The sequence below is a fragment of the Penicillium oxalicum genome, chromosome IV (genome assembly GCF_001723175.1).
Source record: "Penicillium oxalicum strain HP7-1 chromosome IV, whole genome shotgun sequence".
NCBI lineage: Eukaryota > Fungi > Ascomycota > Eurotiomycetes > Eurotiales > Aspergillaceae > Penicillium > Penicillium oxalicum.
The window spans coordinates 1,009,705-1,025,337 of record NC_064653.1 but is presented as its reverse complement, the minus strand read 5'-3'; the positions used below and the strand labels follow the sequence as shown (position 1 = coordinate 1,025,337).

At 51.9% G+C, this 15,633-nt stretch overlaps 4 protein-coding genes across 4 annotated transcripts; 2 read left to right on the top strand and 2 right to left on the bottom strand.

The window, feature by feature from the left end:
- Nucleotides 1-1,188: 1,188 nt before the first annotated feature.
- POX_d05143 (Major facilitator superfamily multidrug transporter FLU1) lies at nucleotides 1,189-3,215 on the bottom strand (the record flags this gene model as incomplete). Its single annotated transcript, XM_050113994.1, has 3 exons — nucleotides 1,189-1,468; nucleotides 1,554-2,672; nucleotides 2,758-3,215. The coding sequence occupies 3 exons, from the start codon at nucleotides 3,213-3,215 to the stop codon at nucleotides 1,189-1,191; spliced, it is 1,857 nt and encodes a 618-aa protein (XP_049968945.1).
- Nucleotides 3,216-5,730: 2,515 nt separating this feature from the next.
- On the top strand, nucleotides 5,731-6,858 carry POX_d05142 (uncharacterized protein; the record flags this gene model as incomplete). The annotated part of the gene is made up of 2 exons (XM_050113993.1): nucleotides 5,731-5,772; nucleotides 5,857-6,858. 2 exons carry the CDS (start codon nucleotides 5,731-5,733, stop codon nucleotides 6,856-6,858), a joined length of 1,044 nt encoding a protein of 347 aa, XP_049968944.1.
- A 2,182-nt stretch (nucleotides 6,859-9,040) lies between these two features.
- On the top strand, nucleotides 9,041-9,675 carry POX_d05141 (uncharacterized protein; the record flags this gene model as incomplete). Its single annotated transcript, XM_050113992.1, has 2 exons — nucleotides 9,041-9,404; nucleotides 9,461-9,675. The coding sequence occupies 2 exons, from the start codon at nucleotides 9,041-9,043 to the stop codon at nucleotides 9,673-9,675; spliced, it is 579 nt and encodes a 192-aa protein (XP_049968943.1).
- A 372-nt stretch (nucleotides 9,676-10,047) lies between these two features.
- Nucleotides 10,048-14,854, bottom strand: POX_d05140 (Sulfite reductase [NADPH] subunit beta; the record flags this gene model as incomplete). The annotated part of the gene is made up of 4 exons (XM_050113991.1): nucleotides 10,048-10,074; nucleotides 10,136-14,530; nucleotides 14,611-14,750; nucleotides 14,824-14,854. 4 exons carry the CDS (start codon nucleotides 14,852-14,854, stop codon nucleotides 10,048-10,050), a joined length of 4,593 nt encoding a protein of 1,530 aa, XP_049968942.1.
- Between the last annotated feature and the right edge of the window lie 779 nt (nucleotides 14,855-15,633).

Here is a 15,633-nt window from a genome sequence, read left to right as displayed (position 1 = left end):
TATAATACGGTCCCAAGGCTTTCGTCAATCTCAAGTAATCGACCCAGTCGTTCCCAGCCACCTCCAGACGTAAAATGCTTTTGCAAAATCCTAGCATTCTGATACCAACCACTCTCAATTTCCAATCAGCTAGCTCGATTGCTAATAGTCTCTAGAACAGGCGGGGAAAAGCCTGCAGCGGAATCATTAACGGCCCATCGAGGATGGCAGCTACCGTACTGAAGTTCCACGGAGTCCATGGTTTTCGCGAACCTATGACTTCGCTAAAACAGGAAGTCCTGGAGGGAAGTAGATGATGTGAAGAAGACCCAGGATCGAGTTACGACAGGATCCGAAATGCGAGACGACGGTCGAGGAAGGGGTCAACGTGATAGGGAGAGAGGGAGAGAGGGTGAAGAAGATGAGGGTGGGGTAGGATTGGTGGGGAGCGAGACATGCTCTCTATCTAGATTTTTCTTAATTATTCGGCAATATATTAGCCTGATTATAAGTGGAAGATGGGCACAATCAAAGACAGGGAAACAACTAGTCAAGTTCGTCAAGTGTACGATACAAGTGAAAGACAACGTTCATTATATGTATGGTTCTCAAAAATTTGGAAGCCCTACAGAGTATTCTTAAAGTTTACCCAATTTAAGGTGCCCAATGGCAGGCTGACTGGAGCCCCTTATTTATCACGTCCAGACGGCAGGCGTGTATAGCCTTGCGAGTCATTGATTGTGGTTCTACAGCCAATGATGAGCGGTGTGTAACCGCCAGTCCTTGTCGTGGATCCGTTCAAGTGCATCGACTGAGATATGCATACAGTTTCTGCGCCACGTCAAGATCCCAATTGACCAGTTTGAGGCAGTTCCTATGTGACTGCCGTTCCAGCTCAGGGAGCGAGAACGAGCTGGACCTCGGGCTGAAAGCCAAGGCACAGTGGTCGGTAGGGGCCAAAGCGAAAGAAAGGGGGCGGTAACAAGTGCAAGATAGAGGAGTTGAAGGGAGGGAAAAGATGGAGAGAAGAGGACTAGAGGACAGGTTGGGTCTTTTATGTCGAGGCGACGGACAGAGAGGTGACAAGCTGGGTATATTGGGCGCTAATTTAGGAACAGTAAAACCAACCAGATGTAGTAAATGACAGGTCCCAATATTACAAGCAAAAAGGAATGAGAAAAAGAAACAAAGAATTGCGATGGGTATCTTTCAAGCACGCTCAGCATCGTCCTCGACCGTATCTCCGTGATCCACGGCGCACGACTCATTTGCGGGCTCGAAGAAGGGCGCAAACTTGCTCTTCATTCTCAGTCTCTTGCCGAAGAAGTAGAATCCGACGGGAATGGGAACGAGAACCGCGGCGAGACAGCCGAGGAGGGTGGATGCCCATTGGATGCCTAGATTTTGAAACATCTGGCGCGAGAAGAGTGGGAAACCAGCTGCGACTAGGGATCGGCAGAAGGTATTGGCGGCAATTGCGGAAGCGGCACTAGAAGAGAACGGACATTGGGTCAGCTTTGGAATTCTGTTGTTTTTTTCTTCTCTTCTTCTTGCTCTTCACTGGAAGGACTCACAACATAAGATAAGTGTCGATGAGGTAGTTGAAGAGCTGGATGAAGATCATCAAGAGCCCGAATCCGGTGAATAGCCCACTCAGCGTGGGGACGATCCAGTGGATGCTATCCGTAAAACCGGTCCATCCGAACCAGAAGAGTCCAGCGGCGAAGAGGGCACCGCCCACGATGACGGGAGGAAGTCGCCATTCCGGCACTGGAACCCCTCCATTCGCCTCCAGCTTGCGGTTGTAGGACGAGCTGGAGAGGATGATGTAGGCAGCAGCAATCAAGAGACCCGCGACCATGCCGAAGAGAGGCAGACCACTGACTCCAGCGTTCATCCCGTGCACGCCCTGGAAGACAAGTGTGTAGGCAGTCAAGAAGCAGTAGAGCAAGCCGTAGATGAAGCTGAGATAGAGCGTCACGGCCAGAATCAAGGGTTCATTGATCAGCAGTCGTAAGGGACGGGAAAAGTTGTTGATCACCAGATCTCTCAAGTCCACTTCAATTTCCTCCTGCTTGGCGTGAATCCCCCAATTCTTGGTGCGGCGGCGCAATTCCGCGGCTTTCTCCACGAGCACCACCGGAGGGTATGATTCCTTGAGGAAGAAAAGATTCATCACAAACGCAGCGAATCCCATAAACGCCGGGATGTAGGCTGTCCAGCGCCAGCCCAGGTAGGACATGTTGATGAATCCACCAATAAAGGGGGCCAGCAGGGGACCTAGGAAGACGGTGCTGGAGAAACAGGCGATCGCGATACCACGGGTGCGATTGTTGAAGATGTCGGAGAAGACAGCCGCCACGACCGCAAGAGGCGAACTACCAAAGACACCGCAGAAGAAACGGCAGATCATGAGGGTTTGCAGATCCTTGGCTACCGCGACACCGATGTTGAAAATTCCGAACCCAAGCATGGCGAAGATGATCGGCAAGCGACGACCTTTCAGCTCAGACAGAGGCGCCCAGATCAGAGGCCCAGTTGCGTAGCCGCAGATGTAGAGAGAGCTCGACAAGGTTGAAACCTCGACGCTGACTCCAAACACGGATGCCACGCTTCTCGTTGATGCGCTGAAGATGGCGGAATCGAATGTGGAACAGATACTGGTGAATGCAAGCATTGCGCCGGTCCATGCCCTGGTTCATCATACAGTCAGTTTTCTCCGACATGAACAAGGGGACAGGAAAGTTGAGATATGTCATTCTAGGGGGATAAACATACTTGGTCTTCAGGGACCAGTTCTGTGGATACAGTGGATCGTCCGGTCCGTCAAATTCCACGACGTAGTCCTCTCGGTCCGGCAATTGTGGTGGATAGGGTTTGCCAGCACCCATTGGGGGTAACGGCAGCTTGGACGGGCGCGACTTGACACTTTCACCCACGGTCATCGAATGTTGCAGCCGTTGTGTCTCGATGCGACTCAGCGCCTGCGATAGATTAGACCGCCGACGCTCGAGGTCGACCTCGGTATTTCGGGATTGCAGACGGTGCACATTGGGATTGTACTCGACAGAGCTACTGGACCCTGAGGAGGACATTGTGGAGGCGGATCCCGATGTTGATGGTCTAGGGGCTTCGGCGGGCTGGCGAGGCTTCTCGTCTCCCCAGTCGGAGGAGCGACGTTGGGCGTTGGCGTCGACCTCGGCCATTTCGAGGTCGCGGTCCACCGCGTTACTCATGCTGGATGTCGGATCCGTCGAGGCGACTGGTCGAAGTGGGTTTTATTGCACCTGTTCGTTGGTGTGGGTTGCTGCAGTGGTGAGTGCAAATTGACAGATTCACGTCTGTCCACCGATGCTCTCCCGCAGTTCGTATAGGCTTGCGATTGAGGCAGAATGGCACCGAAAAAATAGAAGGCGACGGAGAGGGGGAAAGGTGAGAGACGGAGAATCGGCGGCGGCAGCGACCCGGAATCGCTATTATAAACGGACGATCAGTCGGCTTCATCGTGAAAAGACGTGGGCCTTGAACAAGAGAAAACGGGGCACAGAACGGACCAAGATCCCGAGTTAACCGTCCCGACCCACCATTTGACGGCTTGGAGCTCGTGGATGCATTTGCCGTTCTGATGGAAGTATCCTGGTCTACGGGATTGAGCCTATGAGCTTTGCATGAGACCAGACTGTGGACGACTGTGAGTTTTCCACGGTCGCCAGAAATAGTGTTCAGAGCCAAGCCTGTGGGTTTTGGGGCTTAAAGTATAGCCGTCACATTGAAATTTTTCTTCGGTGGCGGATCGCGTGCACCGATCAGTTCGCTATTGGAGTAAAAAATGAGAAGTACACACTTATACGGTTCAACACAATAACCAGGATGGCCGTGCAACTCTAGATATTTCAACTAGCGCAGATGAAATGCCGTATTGAATTTCACATTCCCAATGACCAAGGCATGTTCACTCCGCCTCCCTTTTTTTCCATAAATCAGCAGAGTATACTCTATCTCCATCTTCCTATCTTCCAGACGAGTCTCCTGAAAAAGAAGTCATTAAAATTCGGGTTCAAGTCCAACGGACGGCGTCCCGAAGACGGGCCTAGTGGGGCTCACATCCACGCGAAGAACGAGTGGGCAAACACGATGTGCCCTGCAGCCACGCTAGCGGGTCTGATGTCATGCACTTTTTTTTTTTCTCCCTGGTGTCGTGCAGCCTGTGCCTTGATGGCCCTGCAGGACTGGCACCTTTTCTGCGACCAGAGCATAGAATGACTGCACAGGAACCCAGACATTTACTCATCCTCAACTGTGGTGTTCTCTATCCACATAGACAGTGCATCCAATATGGTGACGATAATCCTCTCCGGTCGCCAGGATCATTGGCTTTATCCAGTTCAATCCAGATTACCGGTGCCTAGCCTTCTGGTAGGGCAGATTAGGAGGAGATGACCGCAGGATGACTAAGGTTGCACCGTTACGGAGGTGGTGCGAATGCTTACTTTGTGAGACATCCGCACAGGATGATGAATCATGATTCTGGATCTTGAGTGAAGGTAACCTCATGCTTGATGGATGCAGTCTGACGGTTGACACCTCGCAGGGACAAAATTTTTGCGTCTTCAATGTTCCTCGTAGCTGCTGCGTACCATTAGGTAAAGGCCCGCTTTGTCAGATCGGCCAGGCCGACCGTCCGGCACCGATGGAGCTGAAGCTGCAAGGGCATAGGCCAGCCCCGTCTCGTTCCTGAAGACCACAACTGTAAGCAATAGGTATCCAGACCTTACTGTGGAAAAGAAAGACATGAATGAGGTCGTTCACTTTTGCCGAATGCATAGCTCGGTCACTATAGTGATTGGTTGCACAAATTGGAGACAAGTAGAAGTAACTGTGTATACGGTGTGCAATGAGTACATAGCTATGGACATTGGATACTACTTTGCGTACTTGTACGAGTATAGGAGAGTCCGTGTGTATTGGGTAACCCCTGTTTCTCGTTGATCTCAGCCCGAGCTGGCAAGAACATGTCTAACTGACAATGCTGTTGAGTTCCGACCATAGCCATAGCGCTGCTCCTGGCTCTCTTGGATCAGGCGCCATTCGACCCTCAATGGGGTCAATGCTTGGACGCACTCATCTCCTCGAGTACGGGAAGATGACGCTCAGAATTATCCCTCGGCGTGTCCCATCTCATCTGCTTTCAACTCATTGAGCACTGAAGGACGACCGTGAATTGATGTATGAGGACGACTATGCATCAGCCAGCCTGGAGTTACCATCAGGGCTCTTGGATGCGGTGGTGAGGAGGCGCAGTCTTTGCAACACGGTCCGCCCAAATTCCAGTCAGGCAGCTGATCTGCACGGATCGGTCGGAGGCTTGGCACCCCTTGGAAAAGCCGTAGGAGGCTTGTGAGGTGTCGACTGTCGAGGAACTTGGGATACTATGGCTCGGCCGCTGTGTCAGGAAGTACTCGGGTACTTGCGCTGGTGACACCTCAGGGCTCACACTTGCTGTCCGCGTCCCTAAGCCGCACCTTCCCATTCTTGTTCCCGAGTCATCCTTTCGTTCTTTCCTCGTCATCCGCCTCCCGTCAGCTACCGCTACGCTCCATCTTCGTATCTTTCCTCCCCCCCCCCAACTTCTGCCTTTTCCCAGATTTTGGTCCAGCCAACGCTCGTCTGCCACCGTGCCTCGCCGGTGTCAAAACTCCTTGTCCATTTTTCTCAAGGGTGGCCCCCGATCGGTCACTTTGATCAGTGAAGATGGGATTTGCATCCCGGTATCTCCGCATTCCGCGGCCAGAGGTAAGGCTGGGACTCCTTTTCGGTCGCAATCTCCCCCATCGGATCGAGGACGCTTACTGATCATCCCACGTCCGATCTGTACAGACCTTTCTCTATGTGATGAGCCTGGAGACTGGTGCGTCCCTCATCACGCTCTCGCTGCTCCTCAACAAGATCAGCGGCCTCTATGGCCTCCTCGCGCTCTTGACAGGCTATCACCTGTCCCCGGTCCAATTGTCCATGTATCTCTACTCCCTCATCGCCCTTGCCTTGACCGCGATTCTGTTCCCTCATATCCGTAAACAATCGCCTCTGGAATGCCTCGCCCTGGCCTGGTTGTACCTGCTGGACAGTCTGATCAACGCCGCCTTCACGGCCACCTTTGGGGTTACCTGGTTCCTGGTGGTGTCTCAACATTACGACAGTGGCAAGGTTTCCGGACCGGGCAGTGAGACCATCGCACAAACCGCGGGATTCACCAGCCCCAAATACGATGCCGCGTACGTCGAGATTCAAAACACCAAGGAAGGGAACAAATTTATCGCTCATCCGCCCCGTGGAGTCGACCCTCTGAGCAACGCCGTTGATCAGCCGGAGAGCTTCCAGAGCATCATCTTCATCTGCATTCTGTGGCTCATCCGTGTCTACTTTGTCCTGGTCATGCTCTCATTCGCGCGGCAGACCCTTCGCCTCTGGGTGGTCACACCCCGCCACACCCAATTGCCCACGCACAGCCGAAATGTCTCCATCGCCAGCGTTGCGGACATTGATCGGGAGCCATTTTCCGCCATTAGCCCCGAAGGCCAGGGCTGGAAAGGCAAGCTGGGTCGGATCATGATCGGGATCGGTCGCAGTTACTGGCTGGGAGAAGAGGAAGAGGGCAACTGGCTGGGCAATCTGGGTCAGAAACTGCGCGCCCGTCAAAGCCACGCCAGCCCCACGGACGAGTTGCCCGGTCCCTTGGAACGCGAGCGAAGACGTCGTTCGGGCACGGGTCCCCCTCAGCCGTCTCCGTCCATTGTTCGCGGGGCTCAATTCCCGCAGACCATTCATGAGCATGCTCCTGGTATGAATGTCAAGATGCAAGATTGGACGGAGCCCCGTTAGTGACCCGTCCCACCCTTGCGATTTGACATTTGTAGATCATCTCTATGGCGGCAGCGTTACACACTCTTCTCGGTGCGGGAGTGACTCGTTCTTTCTTGACATGTGCGCTTCGCGCGCCTCCACGTCGAATTCCTAGACATTGCGTCCGGATTGTGGCGCGACCCGCCGCATTTTGCTGTGCCGAATCCCCCGATTACTCTTCCGATGTGCAACCTAGAGAAATCATTCCCAATTCGTCGTCGGTGCCACGATTCCCGCCGAGCTCTAGACGCTCCTCACGCCAGCACCCAAACCTCCATCCGTCGTGGTATTGCCTGAAATCAAGCTACCGAAGCGGATATCAGGAACTTTGTACCCTATTCCTTTCTTGCTGCATGACAAGGGAAATCTCGACCTGCGCGTGTAGGAAGACGTCGTGGGAGGCAAAGCTGGTTCATGATTCTCTGGTCTCCCATCGGGAATGATACTCCAGGGTGTTGCAAATCAGTATCGGCCAATCCAGGCAGACGGTTCCTCGGCACATTTGCTTGTTCATCGTGAGCGCCGTTGGTACTGACTTGGGTGGTATGAAGCTACGAAACAAAGCTGCTTCGTGCGCCTTGAATGACGGGGACTTTGTATACATCCCTCGTTGATCCCCCCTCAAAACACGGGACGCCGGAATGAGTCTTTCCGGCTTGCCAACATGATACACTTAGAAAGGTCCACAATATCAAAATTGTTCTAAAAATTGTTATTTGCGCTAGTGCTCGCACAGGATTGTCCTCCTGATAAGTGGGGTCCTTGTACCTGCGCCCACCCTCCCACCGAGTAGGAAAAGAACAGCCACCACCGGTTTGGTAGCAAGTACAACCTAATTTGAAGATATTAGGGTGCTCATCAACCGGCTTCACCTTGTATAAAACCCGCCTGTCAGGGACTACGCCCCTCCACCTATACCGCCACTGAACAAGGATCCAAGCTCGAGATACACACAATTGGCACAAGGGCACTGCAGTCTCCCATCATCCAAACTTTTCTCTCGCAGCCCCTTTTCAATCAGTGAAATTGTCGACGGAAACACAGTTGATGTGGAGACTCTAATGTATCACCACCCTTTTTCTGCCCAACGGATGCCCAAGGAGACCCCTGGACTTTGTCCGACAAAATCTCCCGGAGGATTCGGAATTTACGAAGCCCCTCAGAACGTTCGTCTGCGGCGCAGATCAAGACCAAAGGACAGGTTCAAGTCCCCACATCGTACTGTTTGGACCCGGACGAACGCCGCTTAGAGATGCATGCGTAGGCGGGGTGGATCCCAAGATTAGGCTTTTGGTATCACTGCCACTGTCGCTGTTCTGTAGTAATCTGCGGGCCTGAGATTTTTTTTGGGGACATGGAGTTCGGTGCGATTGATATAGATAGTCTTTTCAGGTGATTATTATCAGAGCCATTACCCTGGATGGGAAATGATGAGCTTGAACCTTGATACGCGTTCAATTTCTTTTTTTCTCTCCCTTCTCCAGTGAACAGGGGTTGGTTGATATGAGTTGCAAGGATTCCAGATTCTTCGAATATCCCCTTTCCTCCGGTCTGGACTATTTCTTTTCTTGTTTCCTCTTCTTTTTTAAAAAAAAGAAAGAGTGATCCTAGTTGAGGTTCAACCTCGTTGTTCGGATATTTTCCTTTTTTTTTTTTTTTTTTTTTCATGATGATTACTTTCTCCCAGTGGGCTCGGGTAAACGGTATGTACTACTATCATGGAGAAGGCCATTCATCTCTTTGGGTTTACTTGATACGTTTTATTCACAGAACTCGTGGCTGATGATTATGTGTAACCTGAATAGGAACTCTTGTCGGTCCATTGGGATGAACAATTACGGTGAAATCCAGAGAGAGAGAGAGAGACAAGACTCGACGCATTCGAGACAAGACAAGGGAATTCAATTCGTATCTTAAGGTATACTACGGATATCCTCAACACTCCGTTCAAAGCAAGACCCCGTCCAATTGAATAATCCCAATTCCCTGCCTGATATCGATATCCACGCATCAATATCAGCACACTGCAGCCATGGTGAAACCAAACATTCTCCGCCTCTTGTGACATTGTATCGTCATGGACAATAAATAACGAATCATGAATATCAGGTCTCTCAAAAACACAAGATTAAAAAATAAAGATCACCTGGTCAAATCAACCATGTTCGGCATCCAATTTGACGCCGCCGGAATCTACCTCGTCGGCACCCCAACCCACCAATTCCACATCTCATTCGAAGAACTCATGTCCTCAACGGGGGGCATCATCGCCCTCCTAGAATACGGCCTCACATGTAAGGTCATCCATGCCGTCCTCAGCCGGATCCGCCATCGGGTCTGGCATCAGGCACGGAGAAATCATACCCTCGACGAGCCGGCGACAATATGGATCGATAATTCGGGACCTGCGACTTATGAAGTTCGGCATGGACTCGAATCGATCAGGGTGACTCCGCAGGAGTTGGAGTCGTCGCGGTTTGGAATGGCAATCAAAAAGAATTGGGATGAGGGTATGGCGGAACCAAGTATGAAGTGGGTTGTGAGGATTGTGCTGGAGGCCTTTTTTGTGGGGATTTATAAGGCAATGCTTCGGCGGATAAGGGCGAGGATGAGGAGAATCAGAGGGCCTTGAGAATCATGATGATTTCAGGTCTGGCTCCTTCTAGTGAGGCAGATGCGCGTGCAAATGATGGCTCGATGGAATCGATTGTATACAGAGCGGTTCTTTGTGGATGGAAAACGCGCGCAGCAATCTTGACCACCGGCATGTCATTGTCCAGGAATCAAACAAATTAGAAGAGTGCTTAAGGCAGTTTCAATCTCGAGTGAGAATTCTTTTCTCATGCCGAACAACCTTCGAAAAGCTGGAAAGATAAAAAAAAGAGAAAGAAATATACACAGGTAACATAATGCAGACAAATAAAGCCAAGCAACAAGGCAAATTGTATTTCCTAGCACATGGCGCGAAATGATTGAGAAAAACATAGATGGAAATAAGTGGTATGTCTAGAGATGATAACAGGCAGATGGAGCAGAAGAGGAAGGGAAAAACAAAAACAAAAACAAACACAAATGGTATGGAAAAGAAAACACCCAAATTTTATCGATTGCCGTGGCGGTCATGACGCATTGAACATTGGTGTTTAACGATGCTCGTTGTTGAATCAATTACTCCTCATCATCTTCTTCCGCAACCTGTAGATAAAGATCGTTAGAATGCAAGTGTGAAAATATAGTGGTATCAACTGATACTTACACCCTCGTGGAAGTTTTGGCCGTCGGTGGTGGCCTTAATGATACCGGCGCGAATACAGAAGTCACCAAAGCGCTCGGGTGTCTCGCCGTCGGTGTTTCGCTCCTGAGCATAGCGCTTGAGCAGGCCCTTCATGATCTCAATGATCTCATCCTCCTTGATGGAAGAACGGTAAAGCTTGTTCAAACGCTGTCCGTGGTAACCACCGCCGAGGTACATGTTGTACGCTCCGTAAGCCTTGCCAACAAAGGCGACCTCAGCAAGCCAAGGACGAGCACATCCGTTGGGGCAACCAGTCATACGCATAACAATACTGTCACGAGCAAGACCATTCTCCTCAAGAGTAGACTCCAGCTTGGAGATAAGGACGGGCAGGTAACGCTCAGACTCAGCCATGGCGAGACCACAGGTGGGGAAAGCAACACAGGCCGAGGAGGAAAGACGCAGCCCGGAGAACGCGGTGTTGTCCAACTTGTACTTGGCCATGACCTCCTTAACAGCAGGGAGATCCTCGTCTGTGACTCTAGAGAGAATCAAGTGCTGGTTGCCAGTAAGGCGGAACTCACCCTTGTTGAGGGAGGCAAGCTCGCGGAGACCGGTACGCATGGCGAACTCAGCGGTGTCCTCAATGCGACCGTTCTCAATGAAGAAGGTGAAGTGATTCAAGCCAGTCTCATCCTTGATCCAGCCAAAGGTGTCAACGTTGGACTCGAACTTGAAGGGCCGAGGCTCAGCGAATCGCTGACCGTCCGGAAGAAGGTCCTCGACCTTGCTACGGAAGACATCCAGTCCCATATCATCAATGGTGTACTTCAGACGAGCGTGCTTGCGGTTCTTGCGGTCACCGTTATCACGCTGAACAAGCATGATCTTTTCACAGGCAATGTGAATGTTCTCCGCGGGGAAGAACCCGAGCATACGACCAGTCTGGGGGTAAGTCTTCTTGTTGTTGTGAGTGGTACCCATACCACCACCAGCCAGGACATTGAAACCTTCCAGGTGGCCGTCCGCCCCCTTGATAGCAATGAGGCCGATATCGTGAGCGTAGACGTCAGTGTCATTGTGGGGAGGAATGGCAATGGTGATCTTGAACTTGCGGGGCAAGTAGGTGGGACCGTAGAGGGGCTCGTGGTCAACGATAGCGTCACCAGCCACCTGAACCTTGTTGTCATTCTCATCCTTCAACCAGATCTCATGATAAGCTGTCGTTGAAGGAAGCAGGTGCTCACTGATCTTCTTGGAAAACACATATGTCTCACGATGGAAAGTGGACAGCTCTGGGAGGGAACTGCACATGACATTACGGTTCACATCACCACAGGCCGCAAGAGTGTCCATCAGAGCCTTGTTGATTTCCTGCATAGCACCACGGAGCTTGCGTTTAATAACTCCATGGAACTGGAAGGTCTGGCGGGTGGTCAATTTCATAGTCTCGTTTCCGTGAGAACTGCTGATAGCATCCATCTGCAGCCACTGCTTCGGTGTAGCAACACCACCGGGCAGTCGACAACGGATCATGAAACTATAAGCTGGCTCGAGACCCTGGGCCTTACGTTCATCCCGGAGGTCACGGTCATCCTGCATGTAGGTACCATGGAACTTGGTCAATTGCTGGTCACTGGCAGAGATGGCGCCAGTCGACTCGTCCCGAAGGCCTTCCAGAATGGTACCGCGGAGGAAGTTAGACTGGATTTTGATGTCCTCGTTGGTGATAGGGGCAGGCTCCTCGGGCAGACCCTCCACATTGTCGACGCCAAGAGCTTTCCACAAACGGGGCTCCCACTCGGCGTAGCCAGTTTGATATCCATCAGGGTCCTGATCATCACCGAGGCCAATGTCAGTAAGCTTCTGGGCTCCCAAGAATGCCACACGGGCATCCAGATCCTTAGCAGGCTTGTTGTAGTAGATCTTGTCCTCCTTTCGGGGCCAATAGTGGCTGTCACCAAGACCGAAGGTGGAATACTTGATGGAGGACAGGTCAAGGTCGCCGGTGTTCTTGACATGCTCCCACAGGCCGCGACCGTTCACGGGGAATTCACCCTGACCGGCGGTAGAAGAGATGAACACAACGTTCTCTTCAGTGGCCAAATCCTCGACGGGATATTCATCCATCGCGATGACCATAGTCTTCAAACCACGAGCACGGCCACGGTTGCCCAGCCTCTTGGCAAGATTTTGGGCATTGCCACCGTCTGACGCGAAAAGAATAGTGAGTGGAGCTCCGAAAAGGCCGTCCAGAAGTTTTTCATACGAATCCTTGGCCTTGCGCTTCTGCAAAGCACGAACTTCTGTGCCGTACGATTCAGACAACACAGAAGAGTATTTAGGCTGGCGATTCATGAGCTGGGTGAGCTGGTTGTCGCGACGAAGGAATTCTTCAAGCTCGCGCTTGATACGCTCAGAGTCGAGGGCAAACTTGGGCTCGCCCTTCTCTTCATTTGCGGGATTCCAGCGGTACAGAGGCCAGTAACCAAGATCAACCGCCTTCTTGGTCTCCTGCAAGACAGTGAGGGGGGAGTCATTCTCTTGGTGGTAAGGGAGGTAAGCAACAACGACGGACGGGCCGTTGAATTGCTCAGCTTCGGCCATGGCCTGCAGAACCTGCGTGTAGGAGCTGTACACGGCTGTTGATGCAACGTAGGCATTTCCAAGGTTCATAGCGTAGAGACCAATGTCCTTCTTCCGGCGAGTGGGATCGGAAGCAGCACGCTCAGAATGAGGCTGCGAGTCAATGATCAACATGTTGACATTAGCGCCAGAGGCAAGAACATGGTGAACGCCAGAGTTGCCCAAGTCGTACGCCCAGGCATCAGAGCCGATGAGCCACTGAGACTCCTCGAAGAAAAGCTTCTTTGACTCCAAGAGCTCCCGAGACAGCTTGGAGCCGTCATTAGAAAGACGGGCAACCACGTCGGGGGCAATCTTGTTCGCCTTGGCAGAATCATTGACACTCAGGGCCCAGCGTGACAGCCAAGACTTGGGGACATCGGTGGCGAAAGTAGCGGACTTGGAAGCCTCTTCCACCTCTCGGATGAACCGCTTGCGGTGTTCCTTGCGTGCAAGGAGTGATCCAAAACCATACTCCGGGCTGGCAGCGATGGTGGAGGAGATACCGGCATTCTTGGCGCCCAGCTGGTTGGCGATATATAGGCGATCACCAAAGAGCTGGTTCAGGATTTTCAGGTATGCATTTTCAAGTTGAGGCTGTACAAGACCTTCCTGCACAGCGGGGGCCTGAGCGCTACCCACTTCTAGGTTCTGGATAGGGGAAGATGACTGCAGGTTCTGAACAATGCCGCGAAGCGCCTGCACAGCTGTTGAAGGCTCGATGTAGCCCAGACGGTAGCCCACGATCTTCAAAGCCTCGCCTCGAACAGAGGAAGGGGTCACACTAGAAAGGAAGTCCATGAAAGATGGGCCCCACTTGGTTGTCTTCCGGACCTGTTCCAATACAGCGACCTTTTCAATGGAGTTGGGAATAGAGTTGACAATCTGACTACCAACCCAAGGCCGATAGAGACGGGCAGTGATCAGACCAATGTTCTCAAGCTCGCTCCCAGCCTCTGCCTGTGAAAGAGCATCAACGAAAACCCCCGTTGAGCCGAACACAAAGACAGCGGACTTGGCGTCAGCGGGGCCAGTATATTCAATAGCATTGTAGGTGCGGCCAGTCTCCTTCGAGATCGTGGCCCAAATCTGGCGCGTCCATTCGAAGATATCGGCGGCATTCACGGGGCGAACGCTGGAGTAGTCCACTGTAGTGGCTGCAGAACTAGGAGTCTCACTTCCAGCACTGCTCTCACGGCGAGAAGAACCAACAGATGAGTTGTCGACACTGGCAGCCAGAGGGGTTTGGGACTGGGAGGGCACGGTTAACCCGGCGGTTGCCTCGCCCTGGCCAGCAGGAGCAATCTCGACGCTATCCGTTGCCACTGTGGCGACACGGCCAGAGTCGGTGTACAGGGTCTCGGCTTCGGAAGGGGCGTGAGTAGCAATGACTCCACTCAGGTTCAGAGTCTTCTTCACAAGCTCGATATCCTCCGAGGCAATAGGTGAGTCCTTGACAGAATTGGCAGGATCGAAGAAATGAATGACACCCTTTCCAGACTTATGGGCCAATGCATGGGCAGTCAATGCGATGTCTTGGGACTCCTGGATAGTCTCTGAGTGCAGGAATGCGAATCCGCACTGGCGGATGGAACTGATGACAGAGTAGTCGGGGTATGATGAGGAATCAAGCGCAATGTGAATGACAATGGGGAAGTTCGCCAATCGGTAGAGATGAGGAACCGCTGTGATGAGGATTGAGGAGCTGGCGACTACAGAGACAGACTCTCGCTGACGGAGAGGGTGGAATGCAGAGAGTAGAGGGTCCTCATTGTGTCGCACGGCTTGCACCTAACAGGAAGAGTGTTAGCCTCTGCTACATTCTGTTTCTATACGTGTCCTCGATGGAATTGTTTCCGGGTGGGACGCACCACTGGTATTTGATTAGAGAGGACGCTAGTGGTCTTTTGGCTCTTTAAAGATTTGAGTGTCTTTGAAAATAGCGAGTCTGTCTGCAGGGAAGGTTGCACAGACAAGACAAGGTCACTGGACAGGTAGGCGATTCTCGCAACTGACGTGCAATGACAATGTTAGAGAAAACGACCCGTCCGTTCTAGAGGAGGATTTGGAAAGCAAACACATACCTGCCTCACCGGCACTGGAAACTGATGCCATCGTGGATAATTTGTTGTATTGTCCGCAGTAGTAAGAGGTGGGATGGATCAATCACCGGCGATTGAATACTTATCGGCACCTTGCGATCTGCCGGATGTCCAAGGGCAGGTGCACCAAGAATGCGAAACAATACACTCAAGTGAGTATGGCCTGGTGAATTTCTTTCGAAATTTTCCAGTTAAAGCGACCTATCGAGGGTAATAAGAAAAAAAAGGATCTGGTGGTTTCGGCGTTTCCCCCTCAAGCATACCATCCTTCTCCGCCATCGGGGTTAGATTATATGTGCGTTGATTGGCTGATGATCACGACATCGAGTGAGTCGTAACCCAAACAGAACAAACATACCGCATTGATAGCATAACTGCGGGGGACCCCGTGACCGGCTGGCTCCTTTGCTGACTGATGCGCGAGCACGTCACCCGCTCTAGCGGCATTTGCTCGGGAAAGAGTCCTGAGTCTAGCAAAGATAATGAGAGGTCGGGTAAATAAGTCACGATGTGAAGGAACACACTGGATTGGCGGAATGAGATAGTATGGACAAGATGTTACAGTCACTTCTCAGATGGTCCTATTATCACATCGCCGAAATAAACATGGGGACGATTTGAAAGCGAAATGGCACAGGGCAGACACTTGGCCGATTCGAACGAAGCCGTTACAAAAAAACACTGCTCACATATATGCGTCTAGCCAGATGGGTACCTGACGGACGAGGTTGCCATCCATCGAGGAACCAGGAACTCGAGTATCGGGTCAATTTTCTCGGACGAGAAAGAAAG